Source organism: Octodon degus, unplaced genomic scaffold, assembly GCF_000260255.1.
Source record: "Octodon degus isolate 3935 unplaced genomic scaffold, OctDeg1.0 scaffold00124, whole genome shotgun sequence".
Taxonomy (NCBI): Eukaryota; Metazoa; Chordata; class Mammalia; order Rodentia; family Octodontidae; genus Octodon; species Octodon degus.
In genome coordinates, this window is record NW_004524700.1 from 2,772,547 (window position 1) to 2,795,196 (window position 22,650).

Here is a 22,650-nt window from a genome sequence, read left to right on the forward strand (position 1 = left end):
GCAGGTTAGCAGGAAGCTCTCCACACACTCACCGGACCTGGGCTAGGACTGGGTCTCTGAATTTTATTTTAATGGAATAATTATTTATCATTTTGATATTTACTTGTTCTACTTCTAACTTGTGTCTTCTCAAAATTCATAAGTTGGAATCTCAACCCTGAAAGTGACGGTATTCAGAAATAGGGTTTTTGGAAAATAATATGACTGGGGACCCACTTCTTTACAAGAGAGTTTCGAGAACTTGCTTTTGCTCTCTTCTTTTCCATTTGTAAAAAAAGCTGTTATCCAGAAGATAGAGCAGAGTCCTTCATGAGCAGTGACTGTGCTGCACCTTGACTGTGAATGTTGAGGCTCCAGAACTGAACGTAAATTGTTACTTAGGCCACACAATTCTAAGCTACTTTGTCATAGCACACTGTGCTAAGACTGTCTTTTCCACAGTAATATTTTAAGGGTCATTCATATTTGAGAGTATAACTCACTTTTTTTATGTATTAGTACAAGGTCTACAGGGTCTACAGGGTCTCAGTACATAGATTGGACTCCTAGTGATGCTCCTGTTTTCAGTCTCCCAAGTGCTGGGTTTAGAGGCGTGCACCACCACACATAGTTTCAGTCCCTATCTCAGCACACCCCTGGGGTGGGGCCGACACAACAGGTCAGAGAGCAAATCCTGGCTGCTATGCTCTCCCTAAGCAGGCGCTTTAGTCTGCTGAGCTATCTGGCTGGCCCTAACTCACTTTTTAATACAAGCTCATTGTATACTATAATGTAATTTCATATTTTAGGTGTTTTGTGAATGCGGACATAAAGGTTGCTTTCATTTTTTACAACAGTGCTTTTATGAACATTCTATGTATCTTTTGGTGTACAGGTTATCTACATTATTGCCAAGATTCAGTTGCTTTTAATCTTCAAAAGCAGGGATTTCATACTGTTTAAAATAATATCTAGGAGTAAAAATGCTAGTTAATAAAACTTTTCCCAAGTGGTTACACTGTTTACCCTACAGCTAACTGGTGGGTTGAAAGTTTGTTCCTATATTTTTTCAAGATTGGATGGTGTTATATAGCACTTGTGTATTTATCTTGTGATTTTAATTTGTATGTAATTTTTTTTTTCCTTTTTATGATCTTGTCTAGCTTTACGTTTTGTTAGGCAAGTCAGTTCCTTTTTAGTAGGATGTAAATTTAACATTTATTCAGTCGGTTCTTGATTTTAGGTCATGCTTATAAAAAAATGAGTGGTGTAGAACCTTTAAAGGCAGTGTGCAAATAATAAGGGTTAGACTTAACTGGAAGCTACAAACTTCTACAGTATTCAGATACAGATCAAAAACATGAATTTCTTTTATGACTATGTTTCACTTTATTAAGTTGTAAACCAATAGGCTTTGACCAGTTGATGCTTAGATTCTGTTTTACTAGTGTATGAATTTCCTGTATTGTTTTCTTGTTGGCTTGAAAATTTGTTACTTTTATTATAGTAACTTATACTATAAGATGTTGATTTTTTTTTCTTTTTCATTAGAAAAATGTCAAATTTTGCTTCTGTGAAGTATAATTTAAGTCAGTTCTCCAAGGACACTTCTTGTTGAAGGATTTTGTAGGCTACCTTTTATTTTGTGAAATTCTAAAAATGCTTTTAAACCTATGAAATTGATCCTAATGTATATGAATTATTCTTTCTCAGAGTGAAGATACACAACAGCAAATCATCAGGGAGACTTTCCATTTGGTATCTAAGAGAGATGAAAATGTTTGTAATTTCCTAGAAGGAGGATTGTAAGTAAAACATTTCATAGATGTTTTTAATTTTTTAGTGATTGAAATATGTATTATTTAGTCTAATTGTGGTTAAAAAATTCATTTTGATTAATTAGATTAGGCAAATTGTCACAGTTTGAAGAATTTTTTTAAAGCTGTGGAGTTATCCTAAAGCTGTGTAGTTTATATATAGATGATATATTCATGTAATAAATACACTATTAAGTGAGTCTCCCTATCCCAACCTTAGTCTTCCCAATTTCTTATGATTCGTTCTAGAAAATTTATTTTCCATTTGCTAATAAAAAGTATAACTTTAATTCATTTTATATATGAGATGACACTATATACTCACTAGATCTTGCTTGTTTTTGCTTAGTAGTTTACAAAGCTTTTTCTATAAACACAGAAGCGTTTCATTCTTTTAGTGACTGTAAGGTACTTCTTAGGATAAATGTTTTTAAACATTTAGATTATACCTTTTATTATTAAAAACAAGAGTAAAGTTTTTTCAAATACCTGTACATACCTATTTATATACCTATAGGATAAATTAGAATCCAGCTAATAGATTTTCTACCTTTGAAATGAGTAAGAATTACTTGTAATTAGCTTGCCAAATATTTTATTTCCTTTTTTTTTTTTCTTTTGGTCTTTTTGAGACAAGGTTTTGCTATGCAGTTCAGGTTGGCCTTGAGCTCATTTTGTAGTCCAGGCTGGTCTCAAATGTACAGCAGTCCTCCTGCCTCAGCCTCTTGAGAGCTGGGATTACAGGTCATTTCTTTTTTTTTTTTCTTTTTTTTCTTTTTTTTCTCTTTTCTTTCTTTCTTTCTTTTTTTTTTTTTTTAATAAGGTTTTACTGTGTAGTTCGGGCTGTACTTGAATACACTGTTGAGCCCACACTGACCTCAAGCTCACTGCAATTCTCTTGCCTTGGCCTCCCAATCCTGGGATTACAGGTGTGCACTACCATGCCTGATTTAAATATAAATAAATACCTTTGGTTGGGATTTGAGATAGGGTCTTGCTATGTAGTTTATGTTGGCCTTAAACTCACTGTGTAGCTCAGGCTGGCCTCAAATTCATGGTGATCTTTCTGCCTCACCCTCCCAAATACTGATATTATAGGCGTGCACCACCATGCCCAGCTATAAATACTTTTAAATTATGGATTCTGTGAAAACACTCTACTCTCACATTGTCATAAATATTTCCTCTCTGTTTATATAATTAATACAACTAAAATGTTTCCTTATTGAAAATTTAAACTGTAAATGAATATTATTATGAGTAACCAAAGATTAGTCAGAGAAATCTGGACTTTTCCATATTTTAGCAGTTACGATGTGGGATTGAAATGTGAAAAAATTGTTGTGGTAATAGAACATGATATGAAAAAATAGTTCAGTGAATAGAGCCTGTTTTTATCTGATCATAAATTTTTACCATGTAGAAAGTTTCTGCCTGACACACAAGGTTCTGAGTTTGATGCCCGGTACCCCACCCCCCCATGTTAGCTTGAATTTCTTAAGTTTGTATCATATCACACATAAATGCATAGTACATACTCATAATTTGTAAGTTGTGTTATAAACTTGAAACTTCATTTATGAGATGGAGGTCTCTATGTGGCCTGTGATAGTCTCCAGCTTGTGGACTCAAGTGATTCTCTTGTCTCAGCCTCTCGTGTAGGAAATGAAGTAGGTCCATGATACTGCTGAGCAGAGACTTCCACTCTTAACAGCTGGGATAAAGTATGCCTCCTTCTCCTTTTGAATTGTACTTGTTCTCGACCTCTTAAATCACTGTATGAGTTTCATTTCTGTTGCCATTTCATAACTTTCATCTTAGCCTCTTAATTTCTTATCTCACAGGGAAGTTATCACCTAGAACAATGCAGTGCATGTAATAGATATGTAAGAACCTGTTTGAACTAGAAATTATGGTTTGGAATTTTCTAACTTTATAAAAAGTAGCAAGTAAACAGAGATGAGGTGATACATCTGGATTCCTCCTAGTTTTGTCCCTGCCAAACTTCTATAGGTCCTTCAAACTGTTGGACTGTAATTTTCTCACGTAAGCTGGAATTTGGACTTAGATAGCTAAAATTTTGTGGTTTTTATATAATGTAGTATATTGCATTTCAGTGTATCCCTATTCTAAGTTAAAGATAAAATTTTATTTTTAAAGGTATGGTTTATATTTGCCATACCAGTATCTTTGGTTTCTTTTAGAAACATTATAGGTTGTCTTGAAATTTGCAGTATTCAAAAGTTTGGTTTCCTTTTAAAGCAAAGCAAAAGAAAATACTAAATTGCTATTTCAGAATGAAATGAAGCCTACTATTTTTATTCTTTCTGTCTCAGGTGATCATTTTAACTACAGTTAAAATATAATCTCAAAATCATTTAAAGTTCCTATTTTAAAATATCTTTTCTAGAAAACTAGCATAGAAGAAATTCTTAATTCTTTTTAGAGATCACTTCTACTTTTGTTATGGTAGGACATAAGAGTGTGTACTAAGAAAAGTTGTTTTGTGGAATTTGGAAATTTAGTGTTAAATTTACCAAGAAATATATGCTATTTTCCTGTGTTTGAATGTTCAAGTAACTTTGAATATTGGTTTTAAATTAGGTTAGCGTTTTAGGGGTCTTTTGAGAAGGTGACATTTTTATTATAAAATTAATTATAATATAGCTAAACTGTATTTAGGAAAATATAAGAGGTCTGGAATGATTCCTAAGTTATTTATAAAATGCGAAAATTCTAGTGAATAGAAATAAAAGTATTTATGAAAGAAATATCTCTTAGCTCCTTGCATTTATATTTCGAAATGATGTTTTTTTGGAGGAGATCTTGATGGTAAATTTAAAACTTAAGAATTGTCATTCCTTTTTTTTTTTGCTTTGTTTTCTAGTTGGTAATCAATCTTAAGATGTGTAACTTACTGTGACCTATGGAGTTAAATCTAGTAAGCACTTACAAATGCCCTATGATCTGATTTCTGCCTGTTTCTTTGACCTCTTGTTTACTAATCTTTTCTTGTCCACTGGCTACTTCTTCCTTGAACATACTTTGTTGTTGATGAAATGGTCTTTTTATTAGTTGTTACCTTAACCTGAAACACTCTTCTCTAATTTTTTTCATGGCCACCTCCTAACCATTAGAGTTCAGGCTAAATGTCACTTTCTTAATCCTCAGTCTAAAGTAGTGAACCCATCAATATGATGTTACCCTGTTTTGACTCTCTGGGTAGCACTTTCCACTATTTGATAATTTTCTTAGTTGATTGTTGCTTCTATCAGTTGTCTGGCACATAGCAGTAACTCAGTGAATAGTTTTATGAATGAATGAATGAGTGAATGAATTAAAATTAAGCTGACTTCACTGACTTCTTTTAATTGATATTTCTAAAGAAAAAAACTGTCCTAGTTTCTGCAATAATTTCACTTTAGTGCTATGCCATTATTACTTTTCATTTTATAAAAAGCTTTTAAATAGTTTATTTGAGCTAATGAAAATGTTTTATATTGTGTCTCATATAACATTCCAACTATTTTTGTCATTTAGATTAATTGGAGGATCTGACAACAAACTGATTTATAGACATTATGCGACACTATATTTTGTCTTCTGTGTGGATTCTTCAGAAAGTGAACTTGGCATTTTAGATCTAATTCAAGTAAGTTAACATTTGCTTTTACTGTGTTAAATAACAGTTTTGGGTTTATGTTTTCTTTAAAGCTTTTCAAGTTTTTCTAAGGTGTTGTTTTGTTTGGTGAGGAATAAATGTTCCATAATAGATGGTGAATATATAAAGAAGGATAGGGATACTAAAGTAAGGATACTAATCTGATTAAGGCTAATGTTCTCTCTCTCTCTCTCCCTCACACACACGCACGCACACGCGCCCACACACACACACACACACACACACACCCCACTGTTCCTGAGTTACTACAAGGAACCTGAGATTCATGCACCTCTCACCATGTGTCCAAATGTGGCCTGTCTCTTCTTGTCTCCTGAAGATCTTTCATAATAATGTCTCTGAAACTCAAGGTTACTCCTCAGAAAATTCTTTTTTAAAAATTTCTTCCAGAGCATTCTCTGTTCTGCAACACTTCCCAATTTTATGTCATGTTATCAAGTTATTTTATGTTTTGCCCCTGTGGTTACAGTCATTTCTTTTTATCTTCTATTCACTGGAGATTTTGTCAACAACTATCAAGGATGTGAAATATTATTCTGTGTGTAAGCTGACAAGTTAACCTACCACAGTTTCATGGATCCTGGCAGAATGTAGAAGACTTGTGGGCCAAAAGTGAAAACTTTATTACTAACAGCAAAGACATTATCCAGAAGGAGGGAGGGAGGAATGGAGGGTAGGAGGGAAGAGAAGAGAAGAGAAGAGAGGGGAGGGAAGGGGAGGAGAAATAATGGCATGCTTGCCCTGATTCCTCACAAGCTATGAAAGGGCTAATAATAAGGCCAGGTGAAACCTGATCCTGGTTGGCTGAGCCACAGCTTAGGAACCCCAGGCTTAGAGAACTGCAGTGTTCTATAATCATGTACAGAGTATCTGCCCCTGTTTGGAAGGAAGAGATTATCTCTTCTGAAGAAGAAGGTAAACCTATCCTTTTCTGTGGAAGATAATATTTTCCAAGGCTGTTTCAAGCATACTTCCAAAGGTAGTATAGAACAGAGACATGAATAACTCTCCTCACAATGCGCATAGAAATATGAAACCCACAGAGCATTGTCTCTTAAAAGAGTTTGTTTCCCAATTCACAAACATTTATTTCAAGACTGCTTGTATCATAATTGTTGGTGATTTCAGTAGTGTTCATGTGAATAATCTCAATTTCAGTTTCTTCTATCAGCTACATTTGATCTTTTTATATCCCTATTTTTGTTACTCTAACAAGACTTTAGGTCTCTCAGTTTTTCCTATCATTTTTTTACTCTCCTTGATCCTAGTGATGTCTTGCCTTTCCTTATTGAATTTAAATTCCTTGGTCAGTCATGATAATCACATCATTCTATACAGTTAACTCCTTGCCTGTACTCATATATATGAAAATATCTAGAAGAAAAGTCAGACCTCCTGGTCGCATTTAAAATCCATGATTCCTTGTAGTGGCCAGTTTTGACTGGCAGCCTGACCAGATTAAGAGACACTAGAGAGGTGACTAGACCATAGGGGCACTAATCTAACAGTGGATGAACATAGTGGCAAGTTCGTAGGTAGCACTTACGAAGTGAGGCAGAGTTGGAAGAAGTGGTCACTGGGTGTGGTGCTTTTGAAGTATTATCTTTTTCTTGGCTTCTTTCCCTGCCATTCTGCTTCCTGGGTGTCATGGCATAAGCCTCTTTTTTTCTGCTATACCCTTTCGCCGTAATGTTTCTACGTTAGAGCCAATCATAGGCTGAAATCTATGCAACTGAGCCAAAGTAAACTTTTCCTTTCTGAAGTCATGTATGTCAGCAAAACAGTGCATAGGTGACTAATACAACCCCTAATGTCACTGAGCCCATCCTTTATGCTGTTTAGTAATCACATTTTATGTCCTTCACTTTCTTGTACTCTTAGGTGACTTACAGACACATCATCTTTCCTCAGATCTCTAGGACCTTACCACGTTTCCTTCCTGTATTACAGATGGAGAATTTCCACAGACCCCCATTGTCTATCCAACTACTTCTGTGCCCTTATATTGTGCTCTACTTTGTCTTTTGTGAGCAAAGAAATCACCATGCTCCTAGCTAAGGCGATCCTTACCTTTTGTTATCATTTCTTTTCTATCTTTTGAATTATTCTTATCAGTGTTGCTGAATCCAAGGGTTCTCATCAGTGCTTCTTTATTTTAGTATATGTGCTGCTAAAGCAAACACTTGATTTTTTTTTTAAAGGATTTTTATTTATTTTTCTGTATTTTTTAGGGAAGAGTCTGCAGGGTGTTCAGGGTCTCACTACTAGATCAGACTCGTAGTGGTTCTCCTGTTTACAGCCTCCCAAGAGCTGGGATTACAGGCAGTGCCACCACGCCCGATCTCAATCACTGTCTCAGCCCGCCCTTGTACATGCTTGCAGGCGCTTTAATCGGCTGAGCTATTTGGCTGGCCTGAAGCATTTAATTTGGATTGTTGATCATGCTTCATGAAATATTTACTTGCCTTTGTGTGTAGGACACTTACTCCCCTGATTTTTATCACACCCCTTTAGTTACTTCACTTTGCTTTGTTTCTCCTACTTCCAAATGTTGGCTATGCCCGGGGGTTCTATGTTTGTCTTCTAACATTATGTGTATGTTGATGGCACCAAAATTTAACTGTTTAAGTCCAGACCTTAGCTTTTAATTCTTCTTAATTAATTACTCCATTACCTAATGGACATCTCTACTGGGTATCTTATACAGATTTCACATTTACTGTGTCTCCAACTGGGGTCTAGATGGTCCATCAAAAATACATATCTCCTGCAGTTTTCCCTTATCAATTAATAACAACTTTATTCTTCCAGTTGAATCAGCCAGTGTATGGGTATTTATCTTTCATTCTTTAGCTGCCATCCCCCTATCTACTGTCTACTTTGTCAGCAGATCCTATAGCATCTGCATAACCTAGCCACTTAGAGTCCTTTCTACTATTAGCATCTTGGTCTAAGCCACTACAGTTATGCTTGCATTGTTAGTTTCCTGGCTGATCTCCCTTCTTCCACTGTTTTTATTTTATTCTGTTTTCTTTCTGGCTTTTATTCAATGCAACAGCCATAGTGATACTATTAAAATATGCTGCATCTTACATTCTTCTATTTTGCAATCTTCAGTGACTTCACTTTGCATTCAGAGGAAAGCCAATTTCAAGTTGTCCTTGAGGTCTCACAGGAGCTGACTTCTTTCTGTTACCTTTATCTCTGCTCCACCTTTCCTTGCTTGCTTGGCTTGCTGTTTCTTAGAAATAACAGGCATGCTTCTACCTCACAGCCTTGTATTTTCTTTTCTTTTTTTTTTTTTTTTTTTTTGGTGGAACAGCAGATTGAACTCAGACCCTTGAGTTTACCAGGGAAGCACTTACTCTACTGAGCCATCTCCCTGGCCCCTGTACTTTCTGAACTTTGCACTTAAAATGTTCTTACGTTTTATAGTCCCACGGCTTGTTCATTCTGGGTTTGTTTGTTTGTTTGTTTTTCAGATTTTGACCCATATATTACCTTCTCAATATGGTATTTTTTGGCCATTGATTCTAAAACTTTTTCTTCTATATTTTCTAACCCCTTCCCTGTTTCTATGTTCTTAAAACACCTATTACCATCTAAATAGTATCATATAATAACCTACTTTATGTTATTTGCTTTTTTTAAATTTTATTTTTCTGTATTTAGGACAGGATCTATAGGGTCTCACTACGTAGATCGTACTTATAGTGATTTTCCTGTTTTCAGCCTCTCAAGCGCTGGGATTATAGGCGTGCGCCACCTCACCTAGTCTCAATCACTGTCTCAGTGTGCCCTGCAGGTGGGGCTGGCAAGGCACACTGTGGATCAAACCCCAGCCTCTGCACTCTGCCTAAGCAGACACTTTTATTCACTGAGCTCTCAGGCCAGCCTTCTTTATGTTTTTTAAAGAATACAAAACAGTAATAAAAAAACAGCATTAAAAACAATACAAAATTTCACTAAACAAATTAACAGGAATTCAACAATGATTGCTATATTGCGTTATGTTATCTTCAAATTAGTTGTTTAGGTTACCACATATAAATGTGCAAAATTGGTTTAAAACGAAATAAAAAGTAATTAAAAAGAAAAAATAAGAATAAAAAAAAGCATTAACTGCTCCTTTCAAAAGACCAGAAGAAATCAGCAGTACAATTATCCAAATTATTCTGCATATATACATAAATATATCTTTTTCCTTTCTTTAATTTGCTCTTACAAGACTGTAGTTGTGTCACTATAAACGTGGGAATCCCTGTAATATGATGTCTTTAACTCTTTTGGGAACATACCTAGAAGGGAAGTAGCTGGTTCATGCACTTTTTTAGTCTTAGTTTTTTGAGGAGTCTACATACTGTTCCCCATGGTGTTTGTACTAGTTTATCATTCCTACCAAAAATGTGGAAGGGTTTATTTTTTCCCCACAGCCTTTCCAGAAGATTTAGGCCACCAAGTAGAATGAATGTAGTACTTTATTCTTGAAGCTTTTGACAATCCTTGAGTTACTTGAGAAATATAAGAAAGCCCCCTGAGCTCTGGAAGGACTGGGGTATTCCAGATCTGAGGAGGATTTAAGAAGCACCTTGACTACCTCAGTATCCTTTTCTGAATACAGAGGATAGGCTTCAGTCCAGCCTGTAAAGGTGTCAGTTAGGATCAACATTTGTTTAAATCCTCCACATGGTATATGTGTAGTCTAATTGACAGTCCTCTCCAAGATATGTCCTTCTCCTGTGTGCAGGGTTGTTTTCTGTTGTTGTTTTTGTATTTTAGGGAAGTGGTCTACAGGGTGTTCAGGGTCTTACTACTAGATCGGACTCATAGTGATCTGCCTGTTTACAGCCTCCCAAGAGCTGAGTTTAAGGACACGCTCCACCATGCCCAGTCTCAATTGCCATCTCAGCACGCTCTGAGGACAGGACCTGCACAGTAGGCCCAGGGATTGAACCACTGGCCCCTGTACCTGCTTGCAGGCGCTTTAATCCGCTGAGCTATTTGGCCAGCCCTCTAAGTGCAGGTTCTAATAAAGAAGATAGTTTTAGCTTGCTTGGGTTATTCTAGTCACAGAGTAAACAAACTATGCAGACCTGTTTTGGTGGTTGCCTTACTGCTAGTCCTATGAAAACTCAAGCGTCCATTTCCAATGTAGCGGCTTTTCCCATAGGGAAAGAATCATAAAGCATTTTTGTAGCCTTCCACTGTGTCCCTTGAGGAAGGACTAATTTGTTTCTTAACTACCACCAGAGTCTCTTTTTAATTACCCCTTGTTCTAAGGCCTATTTATCTTCCTGAGAAATATAAACTGGTTTTAATGGTTCCTCAGGAAGTAGGCATAAGGCTATAGTCCTCAAGTGTTGTGAAGCTGTCCATGTTGCTTCCCTATTAGCCATTTTATTTCCCAAGGAGACTTCAGACATGGCTCATTGGTCCCCTTTACAGGGCATGACAAAAACCTGCTTGTGAAGATAGTGCTGTGGACTTCCTCTTGAACTGCATCTTGGAGTTATAGACTTTGCCACCTTGTATTATAGATGATAGTAAGTCTCTTGCCTTCCAGCCTGGTATGTGTGTGTGCAGCATCAGAAAAGCATATTTGGAATCTGTATGATGTTTAACTTTCTGCCTTTTTCCTAGTACCAGTGCCTGAATAAGAGCTGTAAGGTTTGCCTTTTGAGCAGAGGTTCTTAGAAGGAGAGGCTTAGCTTCAGTGGCTTGTTATAAGGTGAAAACTGCATAACCTGCCTTTCCTTGTCCTTTTTGGACAAAGCCGTTCATCAGTGAATTTCATCTCTTCAGGATCTTGAAGAGGCAGGTCACTGATACCCTGCCCGCTGGCACAGTTTTGGGATATTATTTGTTCACAAGAGTGGCTGACTTTGGGCAGACTTAGAGGAGAGCTTTCCAGAGCAGGAAATCAAAACAGAATGAACTTACGCTTGTATCAATAGTGAGTTGAATTGGCTCACCCGTGAGCCATGTCCTTCCTCTGTGTCCTGATTGTTGAACACAGATATGGACATGTCTAGCAGTGAGACCATAGGTGTTTGTGGGACCATCTGAAGTTTTTTGTAGCCTATTCTGCATATCTGGGCCTGCAAACTAGAGTATTATTCCATTCAAAGGCAAATAAATTGAGAGTCTAGATATGGGAGAATAGAAAAAAAAAACAGATCTTTTAAATCTAGGGCTGAGAAGAGCCCCCTATAATCACAACCTAGGGGACAGAGTTAGAAAAGGAAAAAAAAAAAAAAAAAAAAAAAGGAAAGACAAAAGACAGACCTCACAGAGAGAAAAAAAATATTCCCACTATGGGCATTGTCTTGGTCTGCTGGTATCTGAACTTTGGCTATGTGAAAATATTATTTGGTAGCTCCTTTTAGAAATGGCTTACAATTTAAACATTACTGTGTGTTTCTTGTCTGTAACAAGAACTGAACAAGACAAACTATAATAGTAACAAAACTTATTTGCAAAGTGAGTGTGCAGGGACCAGGGTTCAACCCTGGGACCAAATGCCACACGGGCTCTGCCCATGGGCATGCCCAGGCAGTGACAGAGTCTGGGCCTAGTGGCACATGCCTTATAATTCCAGCCTGTGGAGGCTGTAAGCAGGAGGATCACTTGTGAGTCCAAGTTGCACTGTGAGACCCTGTACCAATACTTTAAAAAAAAAAAAGAAAGAAAGAAGGAAGAAACTGGCTCTGTGGAGTCAATCTGGGCAAAACAAAAAAGGAAAAATTAAAAGCAAAAATAAAAATATATCCTGGATATAGGAGATTCAGGGCAGGCTATTTTAAAGAGACATAATAGTGGGGTTTTCATGGCATGTGTCTTTATATTCTGTGCATACTTTGTGGGAACCTAGGAGAACTTTATGTACAGGGTCTGGAGAGGAGGTATTGTGTAGATTCTGGAATTCTGCCATGTCTGTCATCCCAGCCAGTATAAACCATATCTATTTCAATAGTATTTACATATTTCTGTACTTATGGATTGATTGGAGTATTAAGGGTCACACCCCTAGGCACTCTACCACTAAGTGACATAGTACCCAGCCCTGCTTATTTTTTTAGACAAGATCTCACTAACTTTCCCACGCTGTATTCAAGCTTGGATCTTTCTGCCTTAGCTTCACCCAGTGCTGGGATTATAGGCATGCACCACTGCATCTAGTTAGAAGCATGTATTTTTATGCAAAACTTTACTGTTCTTAAAGTATGCATTTGTTGTCTCAGATTTGTCTTAATACCTTGTGTAAAACATTAAGAAGACATTATTAGTAAATTCTGTGCACAACTTTCACTATGTCATTTCTTTGAATAATCAGTTGTTTGCTTTTTTAACTCATAAGTTATAAAGAGGACAGTCCTTTTTTTAGTCCTGATACTTTGGTGTGATACTGACTGAGATATAAGAAAATTCCAATTAATAGTTGGCTTTCTGTTGTAGCATGTCTTCATCAGACATGTTAAAATATTTATAGTAAGAGGTTCATTAAATATTAACATTAAGTTTATAAGCAGTAATAATTGTTCTGTTTATTATGCTGTACCAATGAAGAGACATAAGTTTATTGGGTAGTTCCAAATTATTCATTCAATAATTTTAAATTCCTGTTATTTTCTATAAAACTATGTAACAGTTTTTATACCAATTTTGTTCATTTACAGTAAAAAACAATTGAGATAGCAAAACTTCTCTTTAGGTTTACAACAAGATGTTTGATCACAGTGTTAGAATATTCATTTAAACTAATGCTCCATTATAGTGGTTGTCATTATTGCAGTACCTGTTATGCAAGCTTTTATGAAACCATGTTACTTATGATTCTACATAAATTTAGTGTTACTTTGACCAAGTTCTTTATTCTTTATAGACATAAATTTTTTCACCTGTGAATTATGTTGCTTCAAGAATGCTGCATGTAGATTTCATAAGGTTAAATAAAAATTAAAGCAATCTAATATCATGTAGTAGTTAAAACCATTCAGGCTATGCTATATAAAATTTTGGTTTTTTAATCTTTTTAAAACTAATTTTCCTTTGTAAAATGAGTGTGCCAACCTCCATAGGTGTGAGCATAAAATAAAGACTTTGTACATGGTATCTATCACTAAATGATTGCTTTATCAGGTTTTTAGCTAGCATTTTTTATTAAACCATGTATTTAGAAGAAGGTCATATAAAGCATTGTTTTCTTAGTACACAATTGGAGAAATCTTTATTAGTACACAAACTGAATTAGAGAAATATTTTCATTTAATTTTATTATTTTTAATATCTGTGAATCATTTTATCCTACATATGTGTGATAGCTTGAGATATATTTTACATGGTGACATATTTATGTGATACAAAATAGGCTTAACTGGGAAAACTTGTAAGATAGGAATACTTAAATGAAAAACAGGTTTCCTCATGTTCCTCATTATCACATAGCAAATGATGCTGAGGTAGGTGCTGCTAACCTATTGAAAATACAGTGCTTTTTTTTATCTTAAAGAGGGAAAAAAATAAGAACAAAGACAAAAACAAAACTACATAATAAAAACTGCAGAATTTCAAAACAAGATTAAATTAACAGTGGTTGTTACATTACATATTGTTATTATCAAATTTGTTGCTCAGATTACCAGATCTAGGCATGCAAGATGGATCAAACAATTAAAAAAAGAGAGTAAAAGAAAATACTGTGCTGGGGGAGGCACTCCACTCCTGTCATTGTTCTCTTTTATGATGAGGGTAGCTTGAAAGCATCCTTGTCAGTGAGATTGCAGGTGTGCTCTTTAAACTGGATGCTCTGGAGATGTAGGTGCCATCTGTTCTTAAAAATTGTCTGAGAAAACTAGCCCACCCCATATGTGGGAATTTTGGGAAGTTGCAGTCTTCCATTGAGGGGAAATAAATCTCTGGTCCTGTGGGAATGTGAGTTCTGGTACAGTTTCTCCTGCTAGAAAAAGAGGAAGCTCATACCCAGTGGGTTTATAGACAAGAAATGAATACTTAGAATCATTTTAGAAAAATGTTACCTGCTACACTGTATTCTGTTACCAGTTAATGTAAAACTTTTCATTCTCAGTAAGATTTTTTTTCTCACATCTGTGTGGAAAACCAGAATATTTCTAGAAGCAATTTGAATTGGAGACTTTTAGAGTTGCTTAGGATTGTTAATACTCTTTTCCCATCTTGTTTTCATGGTTAATAAGTCTAACTTCCAGTAACTGAAAATGTAATGACCAATTCTCAGTCTTTTGTTTTGCTTTTTACAATGTTGCTTGTTCATAATAAATCCTGGTGTCACATTTGGTGATAGCTACTTCACAAACTTTCTTGTCATGTCATCAGTCCATTTGGGAGGCATCATGGTATCAAGTTGGTATTTAGAATTAGATGAATTTCAGCATTATAATCTAACAGTTACATAACTATGCAAATTGCCACCTTATCTTCCTATAGTTTTCTTTTATATAAATACAGGTATTCACACCTAGCATGTCAGCACTTTTGTAAGAATTAGAGCTAATAATATAATCAGTGAGCATAAGGCCTACAATATAGTAGACATTACTACTTTCTTCATAGGAAGTAAAGTGTAAAGGAAGTATTTTGGAACAGTCAGGATTTTGGAGCTGAAACCACTTAGAACTTATTTTCACTTCTGTGTTGTATGGGCAGAGAAGACAATTCTGCTAGTTAGTGTTTTCCTTTGATTTAAGATAAATTTGTAATTTCCTAGTATAGCATGGTTGGCTATAAGAAAAGTATTGAACGTAGAGGAAGAGAGTATACTTGAGCTTAACTAAAAGATGTATTTTTAGAAATTTTTAAATATTAAGAAATGTTGGAATTATTTCTGATTTACAAAAGAGTGGCAAACATAAGCTAGGCATGGTAGCTCACCTGTAATCTCCAACACATGGGAGGCCAAGCCAACAGGATCAACACAGTTCAAAACCAGCCTGAACTCCATAGCAAGACCTTGTCTCCAAAAAAATAAAGAGTAGCATACGTAGTACAGAATATGTTGTATATGTTCATCCAACTTCTCCAAAATTAACATCTTCTATAAGTACATTATAATTATTAAAAGCAGGAAATTAATATTGATAACAATACTGTTATTTAGTTTCTGTTGTAGGCTTTAAAATTTTGGGGGCTTTTTAATCTTATCACTTGGTTAAAGTGAATCCTGCTAAATTTGTCTCCTATGAAGTTGTGTTTGCCCTTTGTGCTAATGATTGTCTTATGGAAAATAAATATTTGAAGGAAAGGTGTTCTAATGTTTGTTTTATTTCATTTTACTATTTTTTAATTTTCATTTTATTATGTTTCAAATCAGTGCTCAATATGTCAATTGTAGTGTACCCAATTATATAGATAAAAACATTTCTTTGAAGGCCAAATAATAAACTTTTACTGACAAAATGTGTCAGTGAAAATTTTTGAAAATGTTCTTGTGGGGAGCTTTTGCGCTCAGAAATTATTGAGAGATTCCTTTTCATTTTTAATGTTTGAATCAATATTGCTTTTCTAAACTTTACGTATAAGTCACGTAAGTACAAGGGCTCAAAAAAAAAAAAAATGTGTTTGGTTATATAGCTTAGTTTGAAGGCCTGCAGTTCAAGTCTTAGTACCATAAAGGAAAAACAAAGTATAATCTTTTAGATAGTCTCACTATTAAAGTTTTTAAGGTTTAGATGTTTGAATACCTAGTATGTGGATTATTTCTAAACTTAACATGAAAATACTAGTATTGTTGGCTTACTTCCTAATTTGTTACTTTAAATTTTCTTGGGTTAAAAATCACTAGCGAGTGAATTTTTTTCTACTTTCTGAGTTTATTTATCAATTTATAGGCAGTGGTCAGATCCTGAGATTATATTTTTCCTAACACATCGATGGCAAGAGTGCTAATAGCAGGAATATTACCATATTCGTATTCTTCTCTACCTCTAGTTCTCAGCCCCGAAGACAATTCCTTTTGTGCAACATGCTTAGTGCCCCCCTTTTTAAAGAAACTTAAGGCTTAGACTTAAATAATCTGTCCTAGACTATCTCAGAGTTAGGAGCAAATATGGAATTTTAACTATAGACCTGATAAACTTGTGCCACTTAAATGTTTTAACTGCATAGAGGACAGTGGTTTACATGATTATAAAGAAGTTGGAAAAAAATCCGAACACCTAGGAAGTTGTAGCTGTTCTATTGTTGTCAGTACATTACTTAGGTGTTTGTACTGATGTGGGTGTGATGAACTTACTATGTTGCTAGGATACAAGACATAAAATTGCATACAATTACATACAGTACATAGTACCTAAATTCATAGTACCATAGTATCAGTATTCACTGATAAGCAGTGAATACTGGCTTATGTATTTACTTATTTGTCATACTACACTTCTAGTATGTTAGAGTATATTCCTATTTATTAAAAAAGAAGTTCACTATAAAACTGCATGCTATGCAACCCTGGCAACAGCCACATAATCACCAAGTCTGTTGATTGCAGCATTTTCTCCTGCACTTGATTTAATGTTGTGCTTATTTTTTGTCATCACTCTAAGACCAGTAGACTGTACCATATATACTGTGAAGCTAAGTAGGCTATGTCTTCTATCTAGGTTTGTATTAGTGCACTGTGCAATGTTTCCAAAAATCACTTAGTGATGCATTTCTCAGAACATATCCCTTAAATGTCAAGGCATGCATTTCTACTTGTACTAAGCTATCATGTAATAGATCCCTGTTGCCATTTGTGACCTGGGCATAGAGAGCTTTCATTAAAGATAAAAATAAGGAAGTTCTGTTGGTAGTGGAGGAAAAGAGACTCTCGATTATATGTGGTATTCTTTTTTTTTTTTTGACGGAACTGGGGATTGAACTCAGGCCTTTGTGCTTGCCAGAGAAGCGCTTATTCCACTGAGCCATCTCCCTGGCCCCTTGATTATATGTGGATGCAGCATTTTTCTATGTCTTTTATATTTATTTTTGGAGTATTTTGGCAGCTACTAAAATGAAGTATAATTCTTTCAACAAGTAAAGTTATTTCTCTCATTTGAGAATTTAAATTCTTTGGGACCAGAGATTAAGTCTTTGATTTTGCATCCCTATCACTTGAGCTGATTACTTTTGATAGATAATCTGTTACACTGAAATTAATAACTGTAAATGTTGTATCATTTTTTTAGGTAAAACACAAGAGGGTGCTATTTACCATACAATTTCTGGTTTTAACCCTTTTAGCTTTCTCCTTATGAAATTATAATACAGTAGTAGGTGGTTGTTTAGGTCCATCCAGTTTAGAAATGGTTGCTCAGTCAAAAGAAAAATGTGGAAGATTTTTTTGAGGAGGGCCTCTGTGTGTGTGTGTGTGTGTGTGTGTGTGTGTATGTGCGTGTGTTTTAGCCAAATTTAGTATTTGAATGCTTTAAATTTTGAGAATTTCTTTCATAAATTAAGAACATGTTTGTAGTTATTATGGTACTTTGTTTTTTCAAATGCCCACATTTTTTATTGTTGGTATTCTGGCTTAAACATGGGCAGTATTTTTCTTTGTTAACAAACATCACAAAGTCTGGCAGTTGAAGCATGCTGCTAAGACTGATTCTATTCCTAGCCTAATTTTGTAGGCCTCACATATTTTAAGTAATGAAATACACATTGTTGACTGCTGTTAGCTGTGTTTTGGGAACTGAGATGAATATTCTATCTAGATAGTTCAACTAAATCTTCATGATAATCCAGAAAGGTGATTAGTTTTATCACCGTTTATAATTCTGAAATTGTTTTCTGTTACTTTGTAATTCACCAGGTACACATCTAATACTCTGAAGAATTTTTTTACCAAGGTAATCTTGCATATCCAGTAAGTTCCCCTAATTTTTCTAAGTACGTAGATGTAAATAAAGGGAAACTCTACTGAAACAATGTTTTCCCCAGGATAGTCAAGTTTTGATAGTTAAAATGGATGGGTGCAACATACACATAATCAAAGTAACAGCAGTGGTAAATGAGTACTGAAAACATTTTTCTGGTTAGTAATTGTAATAATGATTTAGAATTAAGACCATCCCATGCCGTACACAAAAATCAGTTGCCTTAGATTTGGTACAAACATGAAAAGTAAAACATTAAAAAAAATTGTTTTCTCTGAGAAAATATCTTCCTGAGTTTGTTGTAGGCAAAAAAGAAGCATGTTAAACTGGGTGAAACAATAATGAACATTAAGAATTGGCCTACTTTGGATTTTATTTATTGTTTTAATTTTTAAAAAAATTTTTTGTATTTAGTACAGAGTCTACAGGGTCTCACTACACAGATCAATCTCCTGTTTTCAGCAGGTTAGCGCCACTACACCCAGTCTCAATCGCCATCTCAGCATGCTCCAGGGGTGGGACCAGCATGGCTTGTGGTGCCGGGGATCGAACCCTGGTTCCTGCCCTCTGCCTGTGCAGGCATATTAGTCCACTGAGCTATCTGGCCAGCCCTACTTTGGATTTTAAAACTGGTCTTCAGAGAACACATTACTATGAGTATGAAAAGCCAGATCATAGAATGGGAGAAGATACTTGTAATTTGTACATACAGAAAAGGACTATCTAAAATACATACAGAATTCCTATACATCAGTAGGAAAAATATAGAAAATGAAAAGATTGATAGTATGGGTACAGAAAAACATGTAGAACTGTGCAGACTCTCAGACATTGTTAAGTATATGAGTGCATATTTATATGATAATGGAAAATTTATTTGTACTGTAAATTAAAGTATGTTACTCTCTGATTCATCAGTTCTACTGTAGATTTACATCTAATAGGTGCATAGGCATTCAGTAAAACCCATGAGTAAGAATATTCTTAAAGGTGCTGCTAATTGTAATATCCCCATACTGGAAACAGCCCAAATTTCTTTCATTGGTAGAGTAGACAAGCACATTGTAGCATACTCATTCAGTGGCATATGGTATGAGAGTGAGTGAACTATTATATTACATAGTAATGCAAGTGAATCTCCTGAAAATAACATTGAATGTGATTTAGAAACAGACAAAATGTACAATATTGCTTTTTGTAGTGACAGTGACGGACAATGAGAGGGAGTTTCTCTAATGCTGGTTTGAAGACTGGATATAGCTCTGTGGTAGAACACGTGTCTAGGCTGCCTAAGGTTCTGTGTTCAGTCCTCAGCACTGCAAATAAATAAAGATAACCTTGATTCAGGCATTGATTACACAGATATTTTTACTTTTTGAACATTTTATTGTTATATATTCTTAAGATTTGGATTTTTCTATGTATGTTAGATGTAAATAAAAATTTATGGGGTAAGGGCATAAATGGCTTTTTTGTAACCTTTAAGTATAATTTTATGAATTAGTATTTTTATGATATTTAAGTTTCAAAAATACTTTTTTTCTCTCAAAGAGAGCAGTTTTCTTCTTTTTACTCTCATTCTTATTTTCCCTAAGAAGTTAGCATTTAACTCACTGTTGAAGTGGCATTACCCTACTCATACCTCATAAAGAGAACCTATTCCATCAAAAAATGACTGCATAAAATTTTAGTTACCATGTCAGTGACTTTCAGGAGAAATAAAATTGGGATTAAGGGTGGCTACTCAATGATGTTTATATCACAAAATTACAGTAAACTACAAACTCACATGAGACCAACCTGTAGGAAAAGGAAAAAGACACCCGTCTCTCTCCTCATATAGTCACTCTTCACAGTATTTCCACCAGCACACATGAGGAAGTTTGCCTCACAAACTAAGCACTTCTCCAGCGAATACCAAGTGGGTATCCTGTGATTCACTTCTAATAGTCTGCCTGGAAATATTGTCAGCCCCCATACATTGAGGACCCAATACGGTCTCCCACTTCAGTTGCAGTCACAGGTAGGTTTTTGTGACATTTACTTCTGACCAAGCAGTGGCACATTGGGATTCCTGTAACCCTCATATGAGATTAATTTGCTGCAGCATCTCAAAGAACTCAGGAAAACGCTTGCCTTCAATTTATCCATTTATTATGAAAAATGTTACCAAAAATACAGCTAAGGAATAGGGCAAGGTATGTGGGGAGTGATGCAGAGCTTTCATGCCTTCTTTGGTGCACTAGCTTCTCCATATCTGCATGTGTTCATCTGTCTAAAGCTCTTGAACCCAGGCCTTTGTAGTTTTTTATATAGACACTTCCATTATGTTTGGTGAAATCATTGGTCGTTGATGACTAATTTAACATTTCATCCCTTTTAAACTCCATGGAGGTTGGAGGGTAAGTGAAACTTTCAGTTCCACACTTCTGATCATCAGGTTGGTTCTCTTGGCAACCAGCCCCCATTCTGAGGATATATTCAAGTTCCAACCATTAGTTGTCTTAGTGGCATTTATAGAGGGATATCACTTTTGAGATTCCAAGCATTCTAGGATTTGTGTAACTTGACAAGTTAGAAAAGAGAAATACATGTTTCACATCACATGTGTAGGGTCTTTACACTGACCTATATCCCCCCAGCCTCTCTTTTCTTTGTTTTGGTTTGCTGTGCTCTGTTTTGCTTTGCAGTGCTAAACAAAACAAAACAAAACAAAACAAAACAAAACAGAAACAGGCTCTAGTGACCTAGCCTCCATGAGTTGCATGTATGCCCCACTTTTGCTCATTTTAATGATTTGCATTCTCACAGATAAAATTATGGGTAAAATTGTATGCAATCTTGGTAACTATATACCTACTGTTTCTGCTCGTGCTTTGGCCTAAGGAGTTTATATGGGCCTTGGAAGACAGTTTGCCAATCTTTAATCTACAATAATGTTGATTATAACTATATGGTTAGAGATCTATGCTGTTTCAACTGTCTTATTCCTCTGTCTTAATTCCAGAAAGCTTGAATGATGTTTTTTGTAAATTGGCTTGAGATTGGAGTGATTAAAGCAAGACTTGTTTAGATTTTGCTGCTTGCCCCATAGATGTTATGAATAGTGTGACCATACATTTCAGTTTGCCAGGGATATTTCTGATTTATATTTGTTGTTCCAGGTTGTTTATACCATTGCATGCTATTATTATAATAATTGCTACTAACTATTCCCTTTTATTCTTAATATTTCCCTGCTATGCATGGTATGTTGTATAGTCACTGTCCATGAAGGCTATGATGATGGCAGGGGTACATTAGGGATGGGAATCTAGTAGTCAGTGACAGCTACATCAAGTGTAATTTAAGAGGTTGCTTTCTTAAGGTTTGTTTCTAGAGTTCCCAAAACCATTTAGGTCTTCTAGGACTCAGGAGCTATTGTATATTTATGGTTGTAATTTAATATAGTGAACAGATATAGAGTGAAATTACAAAACCACAGAGTAAAACATGTGGAGGAGTAGTGAGTTTTTAAGTATCTTCTTACTGGAGTACTTGGGACATGCTTAATTCTCCCAGGAATATAATGATGTACAAAGTGTTCCCATCTGTGGAAGCTCATCCTAGTTTATGAATCCAGCATTTTTATTGGAGACCAAGGATATATTGCCAGCGTGATCATGCTTACCTGGACTCTAGACACCCCCCCCCCCAAGAAAAACACAGATACTCACTATACATCACATTCTGAGCACGAACTGTCTTCTCAAACTGATACAATCCCACAATCACTGCAATACAGAAACACTGTTACTGGGTAGAACATTCCAAAAAGTAGGTCAGAACTTAGTTCTTAGCAGCTTGTCAACAGCTGGTCCTGAAAACAGACCAATTTTGGGATAATGTTCAGGGTTTGAAATCACATGTGACTCCACACAGAGTCATACCAGATTTTCAAGCCAGCATTTGAACACAGGTAAGTTGAATTCCAAAGTTCGTGCTCTTTCCATATTTTTTGTCTTTATTCTAATTAAAAATTACTAGCTGTGCTAGATGTAAGAAATTGGACTGTATATAGCCTAGGCTGGCCCAGAACTTAAAATCTATGGTACCTGTCTCAATCCCCAACTACTCAGGTTAAAGGCATGTGCCACCACATCAGCAATTTCTAATAGCGCTATACACACATACACACCTGAAGAAGCATGATTTGAGTATTTTTAAGTTTTTTTTTTTTAAATACAAGTACAGTAGTACTTCAGTTCTCAAACTTACTTCTTTCCGTGATTCTGGTTGTAAACTGAAT

General features: G+C 35.4%; 1 protein-coding gene across 1 annotated transcript in view; it reads left to right on the forward strand.

The window, feature by feature from the left end:
• Positions 1-22,650, forward strand: part of Ap3s1 (adaptor related protein complex 3 sigma 1 subunit) — an 80,232-nt gene that overhangs the window by 35,865 nt on the left and 21,717 nt on the right. Inside the window, exons 2-3 of the mRNA XM_004640594.2 lie at positions 1,693-1,784; positions 5,337-5,448. Coding sequence (XP_004640651.1) covers positions 1,693-1,784; positions 5,337-5,448 — 204 coding nt within the window. The remainder of the gene's footprint in view (positions 1-1,692; positions 1,785-5,336; positions 5,449-22,650) is intronic.